The 17,618-nt window shown below is 38.5% G+C and overlaps 1 protein-coding gene across 4 annotated transcripts in view; it reads right to left on the reverse strand.

The window, feature by feature from the left end:
• Positions 1-16,622, reverse strand: part of PRMT3 (protein arginine methyltransferase 3) — a 129,866-nt gene extending 113,244 nt beyond the window's left edge. For 3 of the 4 annotated variants that reach the window (XM_059407057.1, XM_059407066.1, XM_059407084.1), the window contains exons 1-7: positions 16,512-16,622; positions 16,123-16,258; positions 14,469-14,551; positions 12,802-12,851; positions 12,069-12,171; positions 4,653-4,812; positions 3,179-3,323 (exon numbers count right to left, since the gene is read on the reverse strand). In XM_059407057.1, the coding sequence (XP_059263040.1) occupies positions 3,179-3,323; positions 4,653-4,812; positions 12,069-12,171; positions 12,802-12,851; positions 14,469-14,551; positions 16,123-16,258; positions 16,512-16,539 (705 nt within the window). In that variant the 5' untranslated portion in view covers positions 16,540-16,622. The remainder of the gene's footprint in view (positions 1-3,178; positions 3,324-4,652; positions 4,813-12,068; positions 12,172-12,801; positions 12,852-14,468; positions 14,552-16,122; positions 16,259-16,511) is intronic. The other variant, XM_059407077.1, reaches the window with a different exon arrangement.
• Between the last annotated feature and the right edge of the window lie 996 nt (positions 16,623-17,618).

Below are 17,618 nucleotides of genomic sequence, written 5' to 3' on the forward strand. Positions count from 1 at the left end.
TACTTAATTACAAGATATAAAAAAATGGGGAACTGCAGAATTAATTCCATGTTTTCTGATGTAATTATTTCTAATTGCTTTATATAAAAAAATGTATACCATTCCAAACATTTGTCATTCTTATACTCATCTTGTACTACAGCCAGTGATTTTTCGTGGGTAAACATCAGTCTAGGAGGCAGTCACTCAGAAAGCTCTCGCCAACCACACTGCCTCACCACTGCTCCAACTTGATCACAAGCACCCGAATGCCTGTCCTAAATCCATGCACCGCTGCTCCCTCAACTACAGTCCTTCATCCGGGCTCTTTTTACAGATCCATCTGCTTTCATTCGTGTGCAATAAAATCCAAAGTATACCATAGCAGAGCTTCACTTTAGTAAATGAAGTTTTGAAAGGAAAACCACTAAAAATGAAAATGCAAGCAAATAAAAGAATAGCACTCATAACCACTTGTAAAAATGTATTCTAAGAAAACACAAACACTTCAATACAAAATAAGATAATAGAAATTTTAAAAATTATTTTTTTCACCTGCCTATTAAAACTAAAGAACACAAAAGAAGAATATAATCAGAGCTCTAATACTAAGAAGCAACATCATTTTTTAAGACTAGTAAAGTGCCATGGAATTATTCCTACATGTACAAGAAAAAATTTAAGAATGAGACTACACGGGGTGCCTGGATGGCTCAGTTGGTTGGACGACTGCCTTCAGCTCAGGTCATGATCCTGGAGTCCCGGGATCGAGTCCCACATCAAGCTCCCAGCTCCATGGGGCGTCTGCTTCTCCCTCTGACCTTCCTCACTCATGCTCTCTCTCACTGTCTCTCTCTCAAATAAATAAATAAATAAATCTAAAAAAAAGAATGAGACTACAGAAAAGTATATACTACGAATTTTATGTATATATAACAGTATGTTTTAAATGTATGGGCTCATGAAGGTAGAAGGAATGCACGAGTCGGATGAAGATACAATCAGAAGAATGCAGTAAAGAAAAATTATCTAATGGTACTATGATCTGTGATAAATGTTTACCAGGATGAACAATATTTTTCTTGGAAAAAAAGAGTGGTACATCTCAGATTTACAACATTAGTCAAGAATGACTGTTCTTCAAAAAGATAAAGTGGCAAAGGATTTGAAAGTTCATATAATCCATCCTTCCATCAGCTGTTATCTCTGGAATTCAAAAATGTTATCTTCATCTGAACTCTAGAAAGTTAAGATCACAAAGTACCTTTATTTATAATTATAAGCACAACATATGCCATCACTGAAATACCTGAGACTAAGCAACCAAAAAATCCAAATACTCTTCCAATAAAAGCAAGGCCAATTCTAAGGATAAAAATAAATCCTATCCATGGTTTCTCAATTTAAAATTATCTATAAATATCAAATGAGATTGTGGTAATAACACAACCTTAAACAGATTATGTGAGATAAGAATTGCTTTGATAAGAAACAGAGTATTGTTTGATACACAGAATATTTCCTACTCACCCACAGTATGTAAGTTAGCAAAATATAAACTGGATAAATAGTTCTTTTTGCATGGAATATATGCTTATTTCTTATGAATACTTAATCAAGTCATTCCCAAGGAGAGGTAATTACATTGTGTAACAGCTAATGGGAAGTGAGGCATGGAAAATTATATTAATAGGGATTCTTAAACAATTCTCTAAAAGGGAAAAGGTAGCACTGAAAACTTCAAGGTGGAATTTCTTAAATCCATATGTACATCAAAAGGACTTAAAGATATATGACCAGGTGTAAAGATCCTCTAGTTATGGATATACAGCTACAAATGTCCAGGACAGATATTTGGAAATAAGTAGTCAAAATGGATTTCCCTGATGATTATATCTAGGATACGTTTATGTCCCACCTACTTGGAGTCTCAGTAACCTTCTGTCTGAAAACCCACACAATTTCCATACTAAAGGCATTAAAGGTTCATGGCATTTAAATTGAAGGAGTGATTTAAAATGACAAACAGGGGCTTAAGTGAACCCCTTAAAAAAGAATTCTAGACACAATAAAATTAATTTTAACAAAGAAAACAGAGTAAATCAATTTCTTTTAAACAAACTCACTCCGACTTAAAATAATTTATCACTTATAACTGTTATTTATAATGCTATGCCATTACCCAAGTGACAACAAAAAGCACAACCGACTGTGACATGTCATTATTAAAGAAATGACATGACACTGCTTTAAGAGACCCCAAGTAATTACAATTACTATTAATCAGGAGACCTTCACCCTGTGATCTTGCAAACCTGACTCAATAAAATACATACATGTTATTATTAAATATCCCTGGTTATTTTAAATCTATCTGTGTCAGAGGAACATGGTCTCCAGGCTTTCCAAAATAAAACAATCTTGTGAGGAAGAATTTAGGAATGCATTTTTTGTTGGCTGTATTTAAGAAAAGGCAGTGGCATCTAAAATTCACAGAGATGAAAATCTAACACTTTCATGAAGTTGTTTTACATTCCAACACTTGTTCTACTGTAGTTTTACCAAATTAAAAAATTAGATGTTACTATTTTACAATCTATAATACATAGTCAAATGTGTAATTACTAGGTATGGCTAGAAATATATTTTATATGGACATTATCATGACAAAAATTAAAACCAACCAAATTTAAAAACTTGATTTGACCAATTTAGGAAATTCTACATATTGATGATTTCAAATGTAACAAAGTTATGCTATGACAATTATAAAAATTATTTACAATTTAACTTTTTACCAAAAAATTATTTGCCCAAACTGAAGTCAATATTACTATTTAAAACACTAAAATTAATCATCCCCTTTGTACATTAAAAGGCAAATGTATAATTTGTTACTATTTAATAGTTGCTCTTGAGAAGATGAAAACCAGCAGCAGTTTTCTCCAATGTTTTATTTCAAGCAAAAGTAAAGATTTCATAAAGATTAAGAATGATCTTAAATCGAATTTACAGTGGCTGTGGTGCTCCTGTAGTCTTTTCAACCCAAGATGTGCTATTAAGCACCAAAGAGATTTAAAAAGCAGTTCTAAGAAAACACCAAAAAAACCCAGTTCTCCTACAGAATATATACTAAGAACTTGTTTCATTCGGTTTTTCCTTTAGTACAGATTTGGAGCACTTTGTGCTCTTTTCTAACCTTTAGCATTTCTTCATGTATCCCATAATGCCCGTATGAGCTGAAATAAACGCCATCCTCATCTTCCTGGAGGTCTGCAATGGCAGTAGTAGATGACGAGCAGGTTCTGACATCTGCGTTCATCACAAAATCCTGAGCAAATTGTCTGTAATCAATTTGAAATACACCCTTGAGACAGGTTTATTGGACCATGAAAAAAGGAAAGGCTAGAGGTTGAGGGAGAAGAAAGGGAAGGGTCTGGTATGCAGTGTGATGAGCCTCTATTTCAACATTCTCTCGAAAGCAACGGAAGGCTCCCCCTGCTGGATCTTAAGCAACAGCATATGCAAACTCAGACGTAAACATGCCTTCTTCCAACCACAGAAACACTGCCAACAGAAGATTATAGCTGTTTGTACCTTTCAACTGAACAAAACCATATTATTTTTATTCAATATTATTATTTCTATTGTTCTAAAATCTTATTTTAGGTGAATGAATCAGTGTGATATATTTCAACACTATTAATGTTCTTTGAAACCACAATATTTCATCAAAGGGTTATATGGGCAAAAAGTTGACCCAAATTGAGAATTATTTACCTACACCACCACCCACTGCAGCTCTAAAACTCAATTCCCTCTCTGATGACAACATATTAAGTATCTATAATGTATGCATGGGGGGAGATACTAAGGGGGGGACAGACAGTGAAGTTGTTGTTGGTTACTAGATTAACCAGCATAAAATCTCAAAGGGAACCACAGTCAGCTACATTTTGTTCCCTGGACATTCTAGCAAACCATCAAATGGGTACTGAGGGAATGGCAACCAACTTACAAAAATCCAACAGCTAAAGCTATACTTTGGGCAATGCAGAATCTCGGGCCCTACTTCAGGCCTCTGAATCAGAATGTACAGTGTAACAAATTCCCAAGTGATTCACATGCACATTAAATTCTGTGAAGTATATTCTGTGAAGTAAACCAGGAGAAGGCTAATTTACTCACTGGGCAAAATCATCTTATGTATCTTGTTTTCTAATACTACATAATTACACTTTGGTTCTTTAAAAACAAAAATTTCAACACTGTATTGTCCCCAAACCTAAAAAATATTAATTACTCCCCCTTAAAAGGCTAGGAGAAAAAAAGTAAGTGGAAAAATCCATTAGATTCTATTAAATTACCAAGTAATTCAAAGGAAGGTAGTATCAAAGAACAAAAGCACTCAAGAGGACAACACTCCTAGAACAATAACTGTAAGCACAAAAGTAATTACAAAGAATGGAAAACAGGCAAAACCACAAAATTCTGTTAATCAACTATAACATATAAAAATGCTGCATACCATTAATTAACTTAAAATAAATTTAAAATTAAATACCTACATTGTACTTTCCAATACATGGAATGTTTTACCATATTCCAACTTATTATAAGCAGTATTATTGGGGGTTCTAAATAACTAATATTCTGTAAGATTGATAAATTACTTCATTCTTTGCAGATCCTCACGCGCTCTAGCTAATGCAGCTTCAGCAGACAGTGCCCTGGTTTCCATATGTTTCAATTTTTCAACAACAGATGTGTTTTCACTGAGTCCATTGGGGTATGAGAATGGGACTGACACTGGTTCGTAAAGATCTTCTACATCTAAGAAATAAATGGACATTATTATCAGGCCATCTTCTGACAATGAAGCAAATATAAACATATTATCAATAAATATATAATAAGGGCCTATTATGCAGCCAACTGAGAAATAGTTGTAGAAGTACTTCTAGTTAAATAAAACTTTAATATCCAAACTGTTTCCATTTAAATTTAAAGAGCATTCTGTTAGTCTAACTTTTTCATTAGGTGGCTAAATTAACCATATATTAAAGCATTAATTATACTGAACCAAACTCAGGAAGAAGCAAAAAAATGGAAGGAAAAAGCCCTAATATTTATTTTTTTAAAAGGTTTTACTTATTTATTTGACAGACAGAAATCACAAGTAGACAGAGAGGCAGACAGAAAGAGAGAGGAGAAAGCAGGCTTCCTGCTGAGCTGAGAGCCCGACGACCCGGGGCTCGATCCCAGGACTCTGAGATCATGACCTGAGCTGAAGGCAGAGGCTTTTAACCCCCTGAGCTACCCAAGCGCCCCCTTTATATGTACTGATCACCAGATTTCTTCCAAGTACACACATTACATCTTGTTTCTTCCTCAAACCTAAGATATAAATATTTATCCCTATTTTAAGGCATGGGAAATATAAATTTCAGAGAAATTAAGAGAGCTGCCCAAAGTCATTTGGTGATTTAATAAAAAAAAAAACCCAAGATACCAACCCATGCCTGCCTTCCTAGCTCATATTCTCCACCACACTAGTTCCATTCTCAGACTCTGAGTCTTTATCTATAGAATAACAGGCATTCATTTAGTGTGTACATAAAGAATTCTATACATTCAGTAACTTTTTTATCCTAGGTAATGGGTAGTGTAATCTATACACCAATGTCTTATTGCTGGTATTATGACATCCTAATTCCTAATATCAAAAGACTTAACTTTAAGTCTTGATGTATAAACTCATTAACTTTCACTGAAGAGCTAACAACTCTGCAAACAGAAGTTAATATATGGAGTTAGTGACTGTGGTCAAAATTACAGTGTCTATTAATCAGTCCAATTAACCTTCAGATCAACTTTAAAACAATAAAAATGATGCAGATATATTTTCTCTTCAGTACAGCACTGGAAGAAATATGGCTTTATTTTTCCATATTCAGTTTTTAGTTGTGACACAGAGTTGAGAAAAAAGAACTAAGCTTAACAAATACATGAGAATACAACTTAGAGACTAGAGCCTACATCGAACTTCTTTAAAAGCACTAGTACAACATGCCACTAATCTCCAATTAGTCTGGCAGAATACTGAATCACTGTTTTAAAACAACTATAGATTCATTTGCTGTTTACTTCACCAAAAATTAATGAGAACAACAAATATGTTAAGGACAGTACACCATATTTTCTACTTCTTACTACAGCTCATTTTCAAACTTCTTCAAACTGTTTACAAGCCAGCTTGTTGGTCTAAATTACAGATGAGAACTGAACAAAGAAATTGATTTCTTTGTTTCAGCAAGTTTCTATGTTTGCTTTCTGCTGCAATAAAAGACAGAGTAATCTTTCAACATTAATAATATGTAGATAATCATATAAAGGAAACATTGGAAAGGAGAAAAGGATTCAGTCAACATTAAGATCCATAACTACAATTTATAAAAGTCTAATTCAAAGTTCTAAACCATATTCAGGAAGATGAATTTCCATATCTACATTCTGTCTCTGGAGGTTCACATCACCTGGATACTTCATTTTGGCAGCTGAGAACTACCACAAAGGACGGTCAATTCATCAAGAAGGCATCACAATTATAAATGAGTATAAACCTCACAAAAACAAAAACTGATAGAATTAAAAGGCAAAAACAGATAATTCTTCAGTCATAGAAATGTAAATACACCCCTATCAATGACTGATGAATTAGAGAAATTCAAAAACATCTAAGAGATCACAACTAAAATATCCAACACCTTGAACTATTTCTAGACTAGTGGACCCCAAAACTGTATCTGACACTCCCGTAGAGTACTGATTTTACAGTCAGTCTGTCAGCTTGAGTTTGTCTGATGTTTTTTCATTATTGGAATAAAATACAGCAGAAAAATGATGTATCCTGGTGCGTTTTTCCAAGGTGTCAATAGTACTTATTAATGGTGATGTTAGCCTTGATCAGTCAGTGTGGGAGTGTCTGCTGGAAAAGTTAACATCTCCTTTGTATTTAAAATTTCTTGGGGAGGGGCGCCTGGGTGGCACAGTGGTTTGGGCTGCTGCCTTCGGCTCGGGTCATGATCTCACGGTCCTGGGATCCAGCCCGGCATCAGGCTCTCTGCTCCGCAGGAAGCCTGCTTCTCTCTCTCTCTGCCTGCCTCTCTGCCTACTTGTGATCTCTGTCAATTAAATAAATAAAATCTTTAAAAAAAAAAAAATTTCTTGGGGAGATATTCTGAACTATGCAAATCCTATTTCTTTTTTTTTTTTTTTTTTTTTTTTTTAAAGATTTTATTATTTATTTATTTGTAAGAGAGAGAGAGTGAGAGCGAGCACAGGCAGACAGAGTGGAAGGCAGAGTCAGAGGGAGAAGCAGGCTCCCTGCGGAGCAAGGAGCCCGATGTGGGACTCGATCCCAGGACGCTGGGATCATGACCTGAGCCGAAGGCAGCTGCTTAACCAACTGAGCCACCCAGGCGTCCCTGCAAATCCTATTTCATATTAAATTTTTACCCACTGATCTTAGTGTCCATTGGTGCATCTTTTCTGCAAGTTATTACTACGGTGTTTGCATAATGGTCATTTTCTCTCTTCCCTTCTAAAAAAGCAGCTCTAGGTTTGAGCTGCTCCTTCTCCATATATTTATTTAGTTGATTACATCGGTATGAATTCAGGTATATTTACTATCCTAGGAGCTAAAACCCAACACTATCACTGTGTTCCTCAAATTACTCCAGATTTGGCCATGAAGAGTCCTTCACGTTAGCTCCTGTATTCTTGTGTAAGTCCCCTCTTCCCACCCCCACCCCCCCACCTTTTCTTTTTAAGCACTTCCTTACTCTGTGGCGCAAACTGTTCCAGACTCATCTTTTATCGCCCTATGCCATCCATGGAATCAATCACTTCTCCAAACTTTTTAAAAATTTTTTATTGGACAATGGTGTTAAAATCTGGGCAATAGGCACGTTTACAGCTACTGGGGTTTTTCTAAGCTTTCTCAACAGAGCCAGGAAATACATGTGTGTATACTGACCCACACATGCACAGACACCTGTATTCCCATACCTATGTGCATGTATATTGAAAACTGAGTTGATACTGATACCTCTGATTCCAATCTATCACTACAGGACTCATTTCATCCTTCTGTACTTCCTTATCTGACATCTCCTTCCCAACAGTGAGAAACCTAGCTCTTATTATCCGTAATATATTTACTTACTTGTCCATGCTATTACAGACAATACATAATCGCAGAATTGCTAGCTCAAACCTTACGAGAAAAACCTTTACTGACTAGATCACAGAATTTATGTAGTCTCTTTTGCAATATCCAGTCAAGATTTTAGTGACTCAAACAACTCTTTCCTTCCCAACCCCCTTCAGCAGTTACATTAGTCCTGTGTTAATACAGCTGAGTTCATTCGTTAGTGTTTTTATTCCATTTTGCACCACCACTACCCACATACCTCCTGGTTGCTTTATTGGTTTTTTTTTTTTTTAATTACATGAAGGCTATGAGAAATAATACTTCTGTCCTAAGAGTGGGGGCTATACAGAAGGTACATTCTACAAGAAATGTCACTCCCCCATTATCCCTGTTATGTCTACCCCACTGTGCCCTTCTATCGCTATCCCACTAAACCCCATACGTAACTGCTCTCTTTAGTTTCTAGTTTATCTTTATCGTATTTCTCTTGCACAAATGAGCAGACACACGCATTTTCTCAAATCCCTTCCTTTCTTACATGAAAAGAATATCATACCATAGATACTCCTTTGAGCTTTGCCTTTTCTTATTTAACCTTATGTCTTGGAAATCACTCTATCAGTTCAGAGAACTTGGGTTGTGGTTGTTGTTGTTTCAATAGATGGTGTGGACGTACCAGAGTTCACTCAACTACTCTTCTATGTATGAGCACTTAGGCTGTTGTCAATATTTAGAAATTACAATGTTACCTTGAATAATCTTGTGTACATGTATTTTCAGAATGTTGGACGTGTACTGTCAGAGCAGATTCTTATCTGTGAAACTGCTGTGTTAAAAAGGGCACATTCAGTTTTAGTTAGGTGTTGCCAAATTTGCATTCTACTAGCAATGTATCACAGTGCCTGTACTTTCTCTGTCAACAAAATACGTCATATTTTAAAAATATTTACTGATCTGATAGGTAATAAAAGGTATCTCACTGCTGGGCTACTTTTGAACTCTTTGGTGAACTGTCGCATCCTGTACTTTTTCCTATTGTTCTATCAAGTGTTTGATCCTTTGTCCCTCAAAGTTTAAAGGTTCTTTGTTTATAAAAGAATACTGACACTTTGTGGAATATTTTCCAAATATTACATTGTATTTAAAAAAAGCCCTCATTTTATTTACTCAGATTTCATTAGTTTTTCCTAACATCCCCTCTCTATCCCAAGAGCCTATCCAGGATACTATAATTCATTCAGTTGTCATATCTCCTTAAGCCCCTCTTAGCTATGACAATTTTTCAGATGTTTCTTGTTTTTGATGACCTTGATAGTTTTGAGGAGTACTAGTCAGGTAGTTTGTAGAATGACCCTTACTTTGTGTGTCTGATGGATTTTCATGGTTAGACTGAGGTTATTGGTTTTGGGGAGGAAGACTAGAGGGAAAGTGTCATCACACATCATAAAGAGTTTATAACATCAACGTGATTTATCACTGATGTGATTATCTGGCTATGCTAGTGTTTACCAGGTTTCTCTCTTATAGTTACTTGGCCCCCCTTACACTATACTTGCATTGTTTATTTTCTTAGTCATCTTTTTTTATTAATTCGATCATCTTTAAATCCTCAAAGCCTAATACTTAGCAGATGCTTGATAAATAAATTGAAAGGCAGTGGAGATACAGAGGTCTATAAGCTTGGAGCCAAGAGAGCAATGCCCTTCTCTTCCATCTCTCTCCACCAAGGACTAGGAGCACTATTTGAGAGAATGCAGGCAGCACACTCAAGGACATGCCCAGTTCAAGTTCTCCCTTTTTTACTGGCCTCTTTGAGTGTTCTAGTCGTGGCTTCTTCCTCCAAACTCCTGTAGACCTTATTTATTTACTAGTAACAATAAATTCTCCTTTATTAAGCAGTTAACCCTCTGACAGGTACTGCACTAAAATGCATTATCTTCTCAACAATTCTACAAGGTGTCATTACCACCCTTTTACAAATTAAAGCTGAAGAAATTAACTTAATATTCCTGTTGGAGAGTTAGATTCAATACTGATCTGCACCCACAGTGACCAGCATACAACAAATATCTGTTGATATAACCTCTCCCTCTTCTGAACAATACTACCTTTTCTACTTCTCACAAAACTTATCATATCTGACCTTATAATGCAAGTATTTAAAAACAAAATACTCTTAAGACTGTGGCCTCCTTATGGGAAAGAGTCATTTCTTCATGTTTCTAAGGCATTTGATGTACCACTTTTAACCAATGAGTGTTCATTGGATGATTTTGAATTTAGGAAGTCATGAAGAGCACTTAGTGGGCACTTTGTCATTTATCAAAGAGATCACTTTGTTCACTCTGGGGAGAAATGAGATTAGAGAGAATTTGTAAAAATGGGAAAAAATCAACCCGGGACTCACCAAATTTGGGAGCCAGAAAGAATTTCAGATGAAAACTTAGTAACAAAAAGTTCTGTCCAGGGTTAAACAGTTCCTGAATCCAATATTAAGGTCCTAACTACTACATCACAGTACCATACAACTTAATGATTGTCCTTCTCAAGGAAATGAGTAGTTTTCTACTCATTTTCTACAGCTCTCACTAATCAGAGAACTGCTCAAGTCCACACTGTCAAACTTCTGTATGTGAAGGGACATGTCCTTTTAGAATGGTCTTACTGACCTGAAGAAAGCAAATGCTTTACATCTAAATACAGTATAAATAAGGGGAAAAAAAAGTATTAACCCTGATAAGTTATAACAATAAAGTATCTATAAGAAGCCAATAGAATTTTCCTAAGATCCTTGTTTAATAAGAAAGGAATGAGCTAGGGTGCCTGGGTGGCTCACTCAGTTAAGAGCCTGACTCCTGATTTCGGCTCAGGTCATGATCTCATGGGTCTTGGGATCAAGCCCCACCTTGAGCTCCACACTCAGTAGTAATTCCGCTTGAGATTCTCTCCCTTAATCTCTCCGCCCACTCACATGTACACACTCACTCACTCTCTCTCTCTCTCAGATAAATAAATCTTAAAAAGAGTAAAATAGGAAATGAATGAATGCACAGAGCAAATAAGAAAGCTATAGTCAAGAAATGAAAGTAGCCCTGCCACAAGGAAGGCTGTAGAGTTAATGTATGTAGATGAGCCCTTGGAAATTCCAGTGGAATCTGTTTTGCATCAAAACAAAATCTCAGTAAATTAGGTGTCTTAAATTAAGTCAATTATCTGATCTAAATGCATCAGACAAAAGCAGCAAATACTATAAAAACTACTTTAATGTTACGTTGAAGCAGAAAAAAATTAAAAAATGATTTTGAATCAGTAGATTTAAAAATTTTGGTTAATTAAAAATAAATTAAAAACTCAGTTAATTTTAGTTAAGTTGGCTAAATTAAAATTGTAGTCAATTTTAGTAGACTAAAAATTAGTCTACAATTAAAAATTATTGGGGTGCCTGGGTGGTTCAGTGGTTAAGCATCTGCCTTCCACATGGGTCCTGATCCCAGGGTCTTGGGATCGAGCCCCACATCTGGCTCCCTGTTTCTCAGGAAGCCTACTTCTCCCTCTCCCACTCCCCCTACTTGTGTTCCCTCTTTCGCTCTCTCTCTCTGTCAAATAAATAAATAAATAATCTTTAAAAAAAATTATTTTCTCAAGAGTCCCTATTTTCAGAACACCTTATATACAGTATTAAAACAAACTTCTACCTCTAAATTTCTCTCTAGTAATGGTCACTGTAACTATCAAACAGCTTTCGTACTGAAACCAACTACCTGGTAAAGTTTTTAGAGAATTAAGGAGATGATATATTTTCTTAGAAAACTTAACCACCATTTGCCATTATAAATGACCCTGTGTTAAAGAAGACCCAGTAGGTTCATCTTACCAAATTGAAGTAATAAGTCATCTTCTAATACTGGCTTCAAATACTCTTCTTTCTCCCAAGGCACTGGGTTGTATATGGAATTCATATACTCAACTGTAGGATTCTGGATGTAAAATTAATTGCATGTTTTTTCATTGTATATAGTCACAACACCCCCGCCCAGCAAAAAATAGAAAAACTAAGCAAAAAAAAAAAAAAAAGGGAACCATGTCTACCTCACAAAAAAAATCTGTATTTAAGGAGTCTATGCTTCACCTGTCCTTTCATTAACTTGACTGGATGATTGCTTAGATTAAGCAATATGGTTTCAATGCACCTTTTTATTGTTTCGATTTGGGGGAAGTAGCATCATAAACATTCATTGGAATAGAAGCAAAAAAAGGACTAAGTATCTGAAAACTAGAACAAAAAGACAACCACAGTACTTGAAATCACACTAGTAATTATTTCTGATTCAGGGAAATCCTGTGTTATCAGTATTATCTGACACTGAATTATTTTTTCACATAGCACCAATTCACCTCTTGGACATAGTTAAAAATGATACCTTACTAAGCATGGTGTGTATTCATTTACTTGGTGCTTGTTATGTTGTACTAGTTCCTAATGTCCATGATTACCCCAGTATGATTACATAGCAGTTCTTTGTATTCTTCTAAAATCAACACCCCAACAGGAACTGTGGTATTTCTTTAGTTTCCAAACAAAACTGTAAATTAAGCTACTGACTTACCTTGAGTCTAATAAAATTTATTAGCTTAATGTATCCATAAAATTCAAGTCCTAATGAGGAAAAAAAAAAGATAATTCACCTATTTTAATATGCATTTTGTTTAAATGACATATTCTATAGAGGCTTCTCTGATTAGATAATAAAATATTTCTGTTCTCTAAACTACAACTTTAAATATTTTGAATTTCTCATTAAGAATTAGAAATAGCAACTTTAAAACTTCTGAGGGGTGCCTAGGTGGCTCAGTGGGTTAAAGCCACTGCCTTCGGCTCAGGTCATGATCTCAGGGTCCTGGGATCGAGTCCCACATCGGGCTCTCTGCTCAGCAGGGAGCCTGCTTCCCTCTCTTTCTCTCTCTCTCTCTCTGCCTGCCTCTCCATCTACTTGTGATCTCTCTCTGTCAAATAAATAAATAAAATCTTAAAAAAAAAACAGAAAACAAAAAAAAACACAAAAAATTCTGAGTATTTTAATTGAGAAACAGCCACATGGATAACAATTTCTAATGTTTTTCTTGCATTTCTGAAAAAGTAGGAAATTAATTTTTAGAATTCATATCTTCATTTGTAAGAACAATACAAATCAGGAAAATTCGGTTATAGACTTTAACAAGTATTTGGCAGCTGGTATTAGAGCCCAAAGTCTCTAAATCCCCTATTTTTAAGGTGCCTACCAAAGTACAATTTTGCCTGGGCATGTAGTATTCAAATGATACACCAGCTTTTACATTAAGTGATATAAATTAAAATACAATGAGGCTTGTTCTCTTTCCAGAAATGAAGCAACATTTAAAACATGGAAAAGCAACAGGATATCCAACCAACTGAGTATTATTTGTTGTGAAAAATGTTGTTATGAGAAACATAACAGCACTAAGATGTTTTATAAGCATAATAGCATATAAAAACCTCTATTTGTTAAGTAAAAAAAATTTAAAAATTATAAAGTATGATTCTAATTTAGTTTAAAAATGCACATAAAAAAAACCAATAAATCACTCATGTCTTATAAAAGCAGCCACAGTTGAATTTATGATTTAAAAAACATTTTATCACACATTGAATGTCTTTTCTAGATGATAGCAAATACAGGGACTAAAAAAACCAACCCCATATTTAGTTAATTTTAGTGGAACAGTGTAGCTCTTTTGCATACATTTGAAAGAGTAGACTTCAATTATAAGAGAAGTATGTTCAAACACAAGTTTCAAAAGAATCATCTAAATATTTTGTTTACCACCTTAACTTCATCACTCCTTTTTCTATACTCTTACCAAACTCAACCTTTTTGCCCTGAAGTTCATGTTATGTTTTGAATTGGTAAGTTGTCTTTTTTCACAATGACCCACCTCCTTTTCCAAAGTCCACCTCTATCCTTGCTCTCCCTAATTCTAATATGATAAAAATGCAATCATATGCTAAGGTTGCTTTCTTCCCGCCTTTTAGTTGTACAGTCAATATAAGCTTAAATAGAGTGAATCTCATCTAAAATGATGATTTATAATTAGTCCTCCTTCGAAGGCCACTTGTCAAAAATACTTCGTAAGAGAGGTTTTGTTGTATTTTTCATGACACTGAACTTGTGTAGGAAAGAAAAGGTCTGGAGGAATACAAAGTTTGAACTTAAATTTCACAACTAAAATTTCCTTTATTCTAAAAAATACTCACCATGTTTATGGACCATGTTATCAATATTAAATTGATGCTCAGACTTACAGTGTGAAAATGTTTCTTCAGCAGATGTAAATAACCTGAAAAATCAAACCAGAACTTCATGAAACAGTTCCCTCAAAAGTCTAAATATTGATTTCAGGTGAAATACACACTCCCCCCACTTCTGCTAAGTCCTGTTTTATATCCAAATAAGAAAAAGCAAACATACCTGAAGATGAGAGGGACCCAGCATTTCTAAAGGGAATTAGTACCTCTGTGTCCCCTTGTATACCCTACAAACTACATTTTAAATGTCCAAGTTAATTTATTTGCCAAATAATAGCACTGAGTTTATCAAAAAGCTTTTAAGGACGAGAACTCCCTTTGATAGTTTCTGTCAAGAGATGAAAACTCCCTACAGCAGATTTTCTGCTCTGTGTCAATGCTGCTTCCAGCGGCTTTGAATTGTGAGAGCTCAGACTGCTTTTAGAAATAAAGCATAACATGTAATTGGTACAGCTGGCATACTCCCAAAGTGCTTATTCCAAAGATGACCTTGCAGTGTTCTGAAAGTACTTGTGTTACAGACACTGTGAGGACCAAGCCTCTTCATTAGGCGACCTGTGAAACTGATACCGGAGATAGGAACACACAGCAAGGAGCTACCTATCTCCTCCGCAGACCTAGCACCTATGCAGCCGCTAGTTTTCAACAAATGTTTACCTTGTTGTACTTAGACGGCTTACCACGAAGTACACCCCTAATGCTCAATGAACGTTATTTTAGGACAACTGGAGTGTAGTAGACATTCTGTACCCACGCAAATGGCGCTACGTGGGAGAACAAGGACGAATCAAGAGGAGCTAATATGCCACCCATCAGCACCATGCCTAGATTTATGGGAAACTGGAAAATGTTTGTTCAAGTAACACTGGCCCGTGCCAAGCAGGCCTCTTTCACACCCACTGCCAAAAGGCTGACCAGAGTCAAAGCTTCCTGAGATGAAGAGGCCGAATTTTAAGTGGAAAAACGTGGATTTGGATATACGAGAAACCCTTTGTGGAAACGAGTTACTGATACCATAGCTTCTTTCTCCCTAAGTGAAAAGGGCATCAGGTTTCTTTCCCTTCAAGAGATGGCGAGCCCCTACCTAAGAAAGGGGATTCTTCAGATGGCTCAAGTGGAAATAGTACACCTGAGAAGCTCCGTACTCATTAATGAATTATAGAGCGATAAAGCTGGCAGGGCCCGGAGGGATGATCTGGCTTAGTGACTGGCAAACTGATCTCATTAGAATCATCTCAGAAAATGCCTTTAGAAAAATGTCAGATTCCCAGGTCCCACGCCTCATTTGGAAGGGCGGAGGCGCCGGGCTGAGCATCCTTTGAAGTCTCAGGAGACCAGGGTGCCCCGCTAGACTTGGGAACCACAGATTCAGAGTCCGCGCACGGGGAAACTGAGGCCGGCGGAAGAGAAGCTAGAATAACGTGGTTTCCAGGGCACGGCTCTTCCCTCTAGAGCACGGTGCTTCCTTCTCAGCAAACCCTCACTCCACACCAGGGCTCAAGGATTCGTGGGCCGCTCGGGCCGGGCTTCGGACGAACGGACCCCCCGGACGCACCGGGCGCGGGGACCCGAGGGGTGGCGCCTGGCCCGGAGGCGGACGAACCTGTCACAGAACAGGCAGGGGGTCTGCTGCTTGTCGTGGGGGGGCTCGGCATCGTCCTCATCCTCCCAGGCGGCCTCGTCACCGCTGTCGGACAGCTCTGGCAGGTCGTCCTCGTCCTCCACAGCGCCCCGGCCGCCTAGCACACGCAAACCATCAGCCCGGCCCCGGACGGACGCCGGCGCGAGCCGCGCGCACGAGGAGCAGGGTGGGGGGTGCGCCGCCCTCCGCCCCGCTCCCCCGCGGCCCTCGCCAGCGCCTCCCCCACTCCCAGCCAGGCCCCACCGTCCCGTCCCCGCAACCCGGACGGGCAGCGGGAGGGGCAGGTCTTTCTCCCGGCCCGCGGGCTGCGCGCCAGGCGAGCAGGGTGCTCAGTAGACAGGGATACCCACCCGCAGCGCCCGACGCTAACGAGCACATGGCTGTGTTGTCCCGGAACCCCGCGCGCCTGGGGGCGGGGACCGGGCTGGGCAGCGCGCGCGCAGCCGCCGCCGAGCTCTCCGGGCCCGGAAGCCTGGGAACGAGCGCGAGCGCGCGGCAGGGACGGAACTCGCGGGGCCTCACAGCCGCCCAGAAACGCCAGAACGCGCGCGCGCGAGCTTGGGAGCGCTTCCGGCCTCGAGGCCGCGGTCGTTGGTCACGTGAGTTGGGTGGGCGGGGCGGGAGCCTGTTCTCCGCTTCCTCCAGCGCCAAGGTTCATGTATCGCGCGCAGATTCGGCGATGAATCTGGTACTAAGCGTCGCAGACTTTGATGTGACCTTTGTCTCCCCCTCGCGCCGCGGCAGGTCTCACCGGGAGGCCTTCGCCCGCGCCCCTGAACCCAGAAGCGCAGAGACCCGCCACCGCGGGTTTACAGTGGGCACCGCGCCCTCTGTGCGTCTCTAACTCGACGAATGGGCTGTTAGTGGAGGGGGTGGCCCACCCGCGGCGCCCTCTGGTGGCAGAGGAGGCGGAGCGCAGGCAAGGACCTCAGACTCCACTGATTCCTGAGGTCTCTGATTCCCTTGGGGTCCAGAGAGGACTGCAGGAGCCAGTGTGGGCGTACTAGAGCACTCAGAGGTGCCGAAGCCTGGCGGACCGTTTTAAGGATTTTAGTCTTTTAAGTGCAGTGGTTAAGTGAGAGCACGGACTCAGACTTAACCTACTTAGTGTGAATCCTCCTTCTGTCACTTTGTCAGTCTGATCTTGAGCAAGATCAAGACTTTGCACCACCTCCACTTCCTCACCTACAAGACAGGGATAATGAATGCACTAGCCATAGAGCCACTGTAAGGATACAATGACTTAATACGTGTAAAGTGCTTAGACATTAAGTGTTAACTGTATCCTAAACAATGGGAAGCAGCTGACAGAGTGGCTCTTCCATACCTTCAGAAAGTGACATTATGGCTGCTGGGTGGGAAGAACACAAATGTTCTGTGCTTCGTGCCTTTTTTCCCCCTATCCTAACGTACTCAAACTACAGATGCTTTCTTGGGTAGGAGTGGGCAGCAGTAAC

This window comes from Mustela nigripes, chromosome 1 (genome assembly GCF_022355385.1).
Source record: "Mustela nigripes isolate SB6536 chromosome 1, MUSNIG.SB6536, whole genome shotgun sequence".
NCBI classification, from domain to species: domain Eukaryota; kingdom Metazoa; phylum Chordata; class Mammalia; order Carnivora; family Mustelidae; genus Mustela; species Mustela nigripes.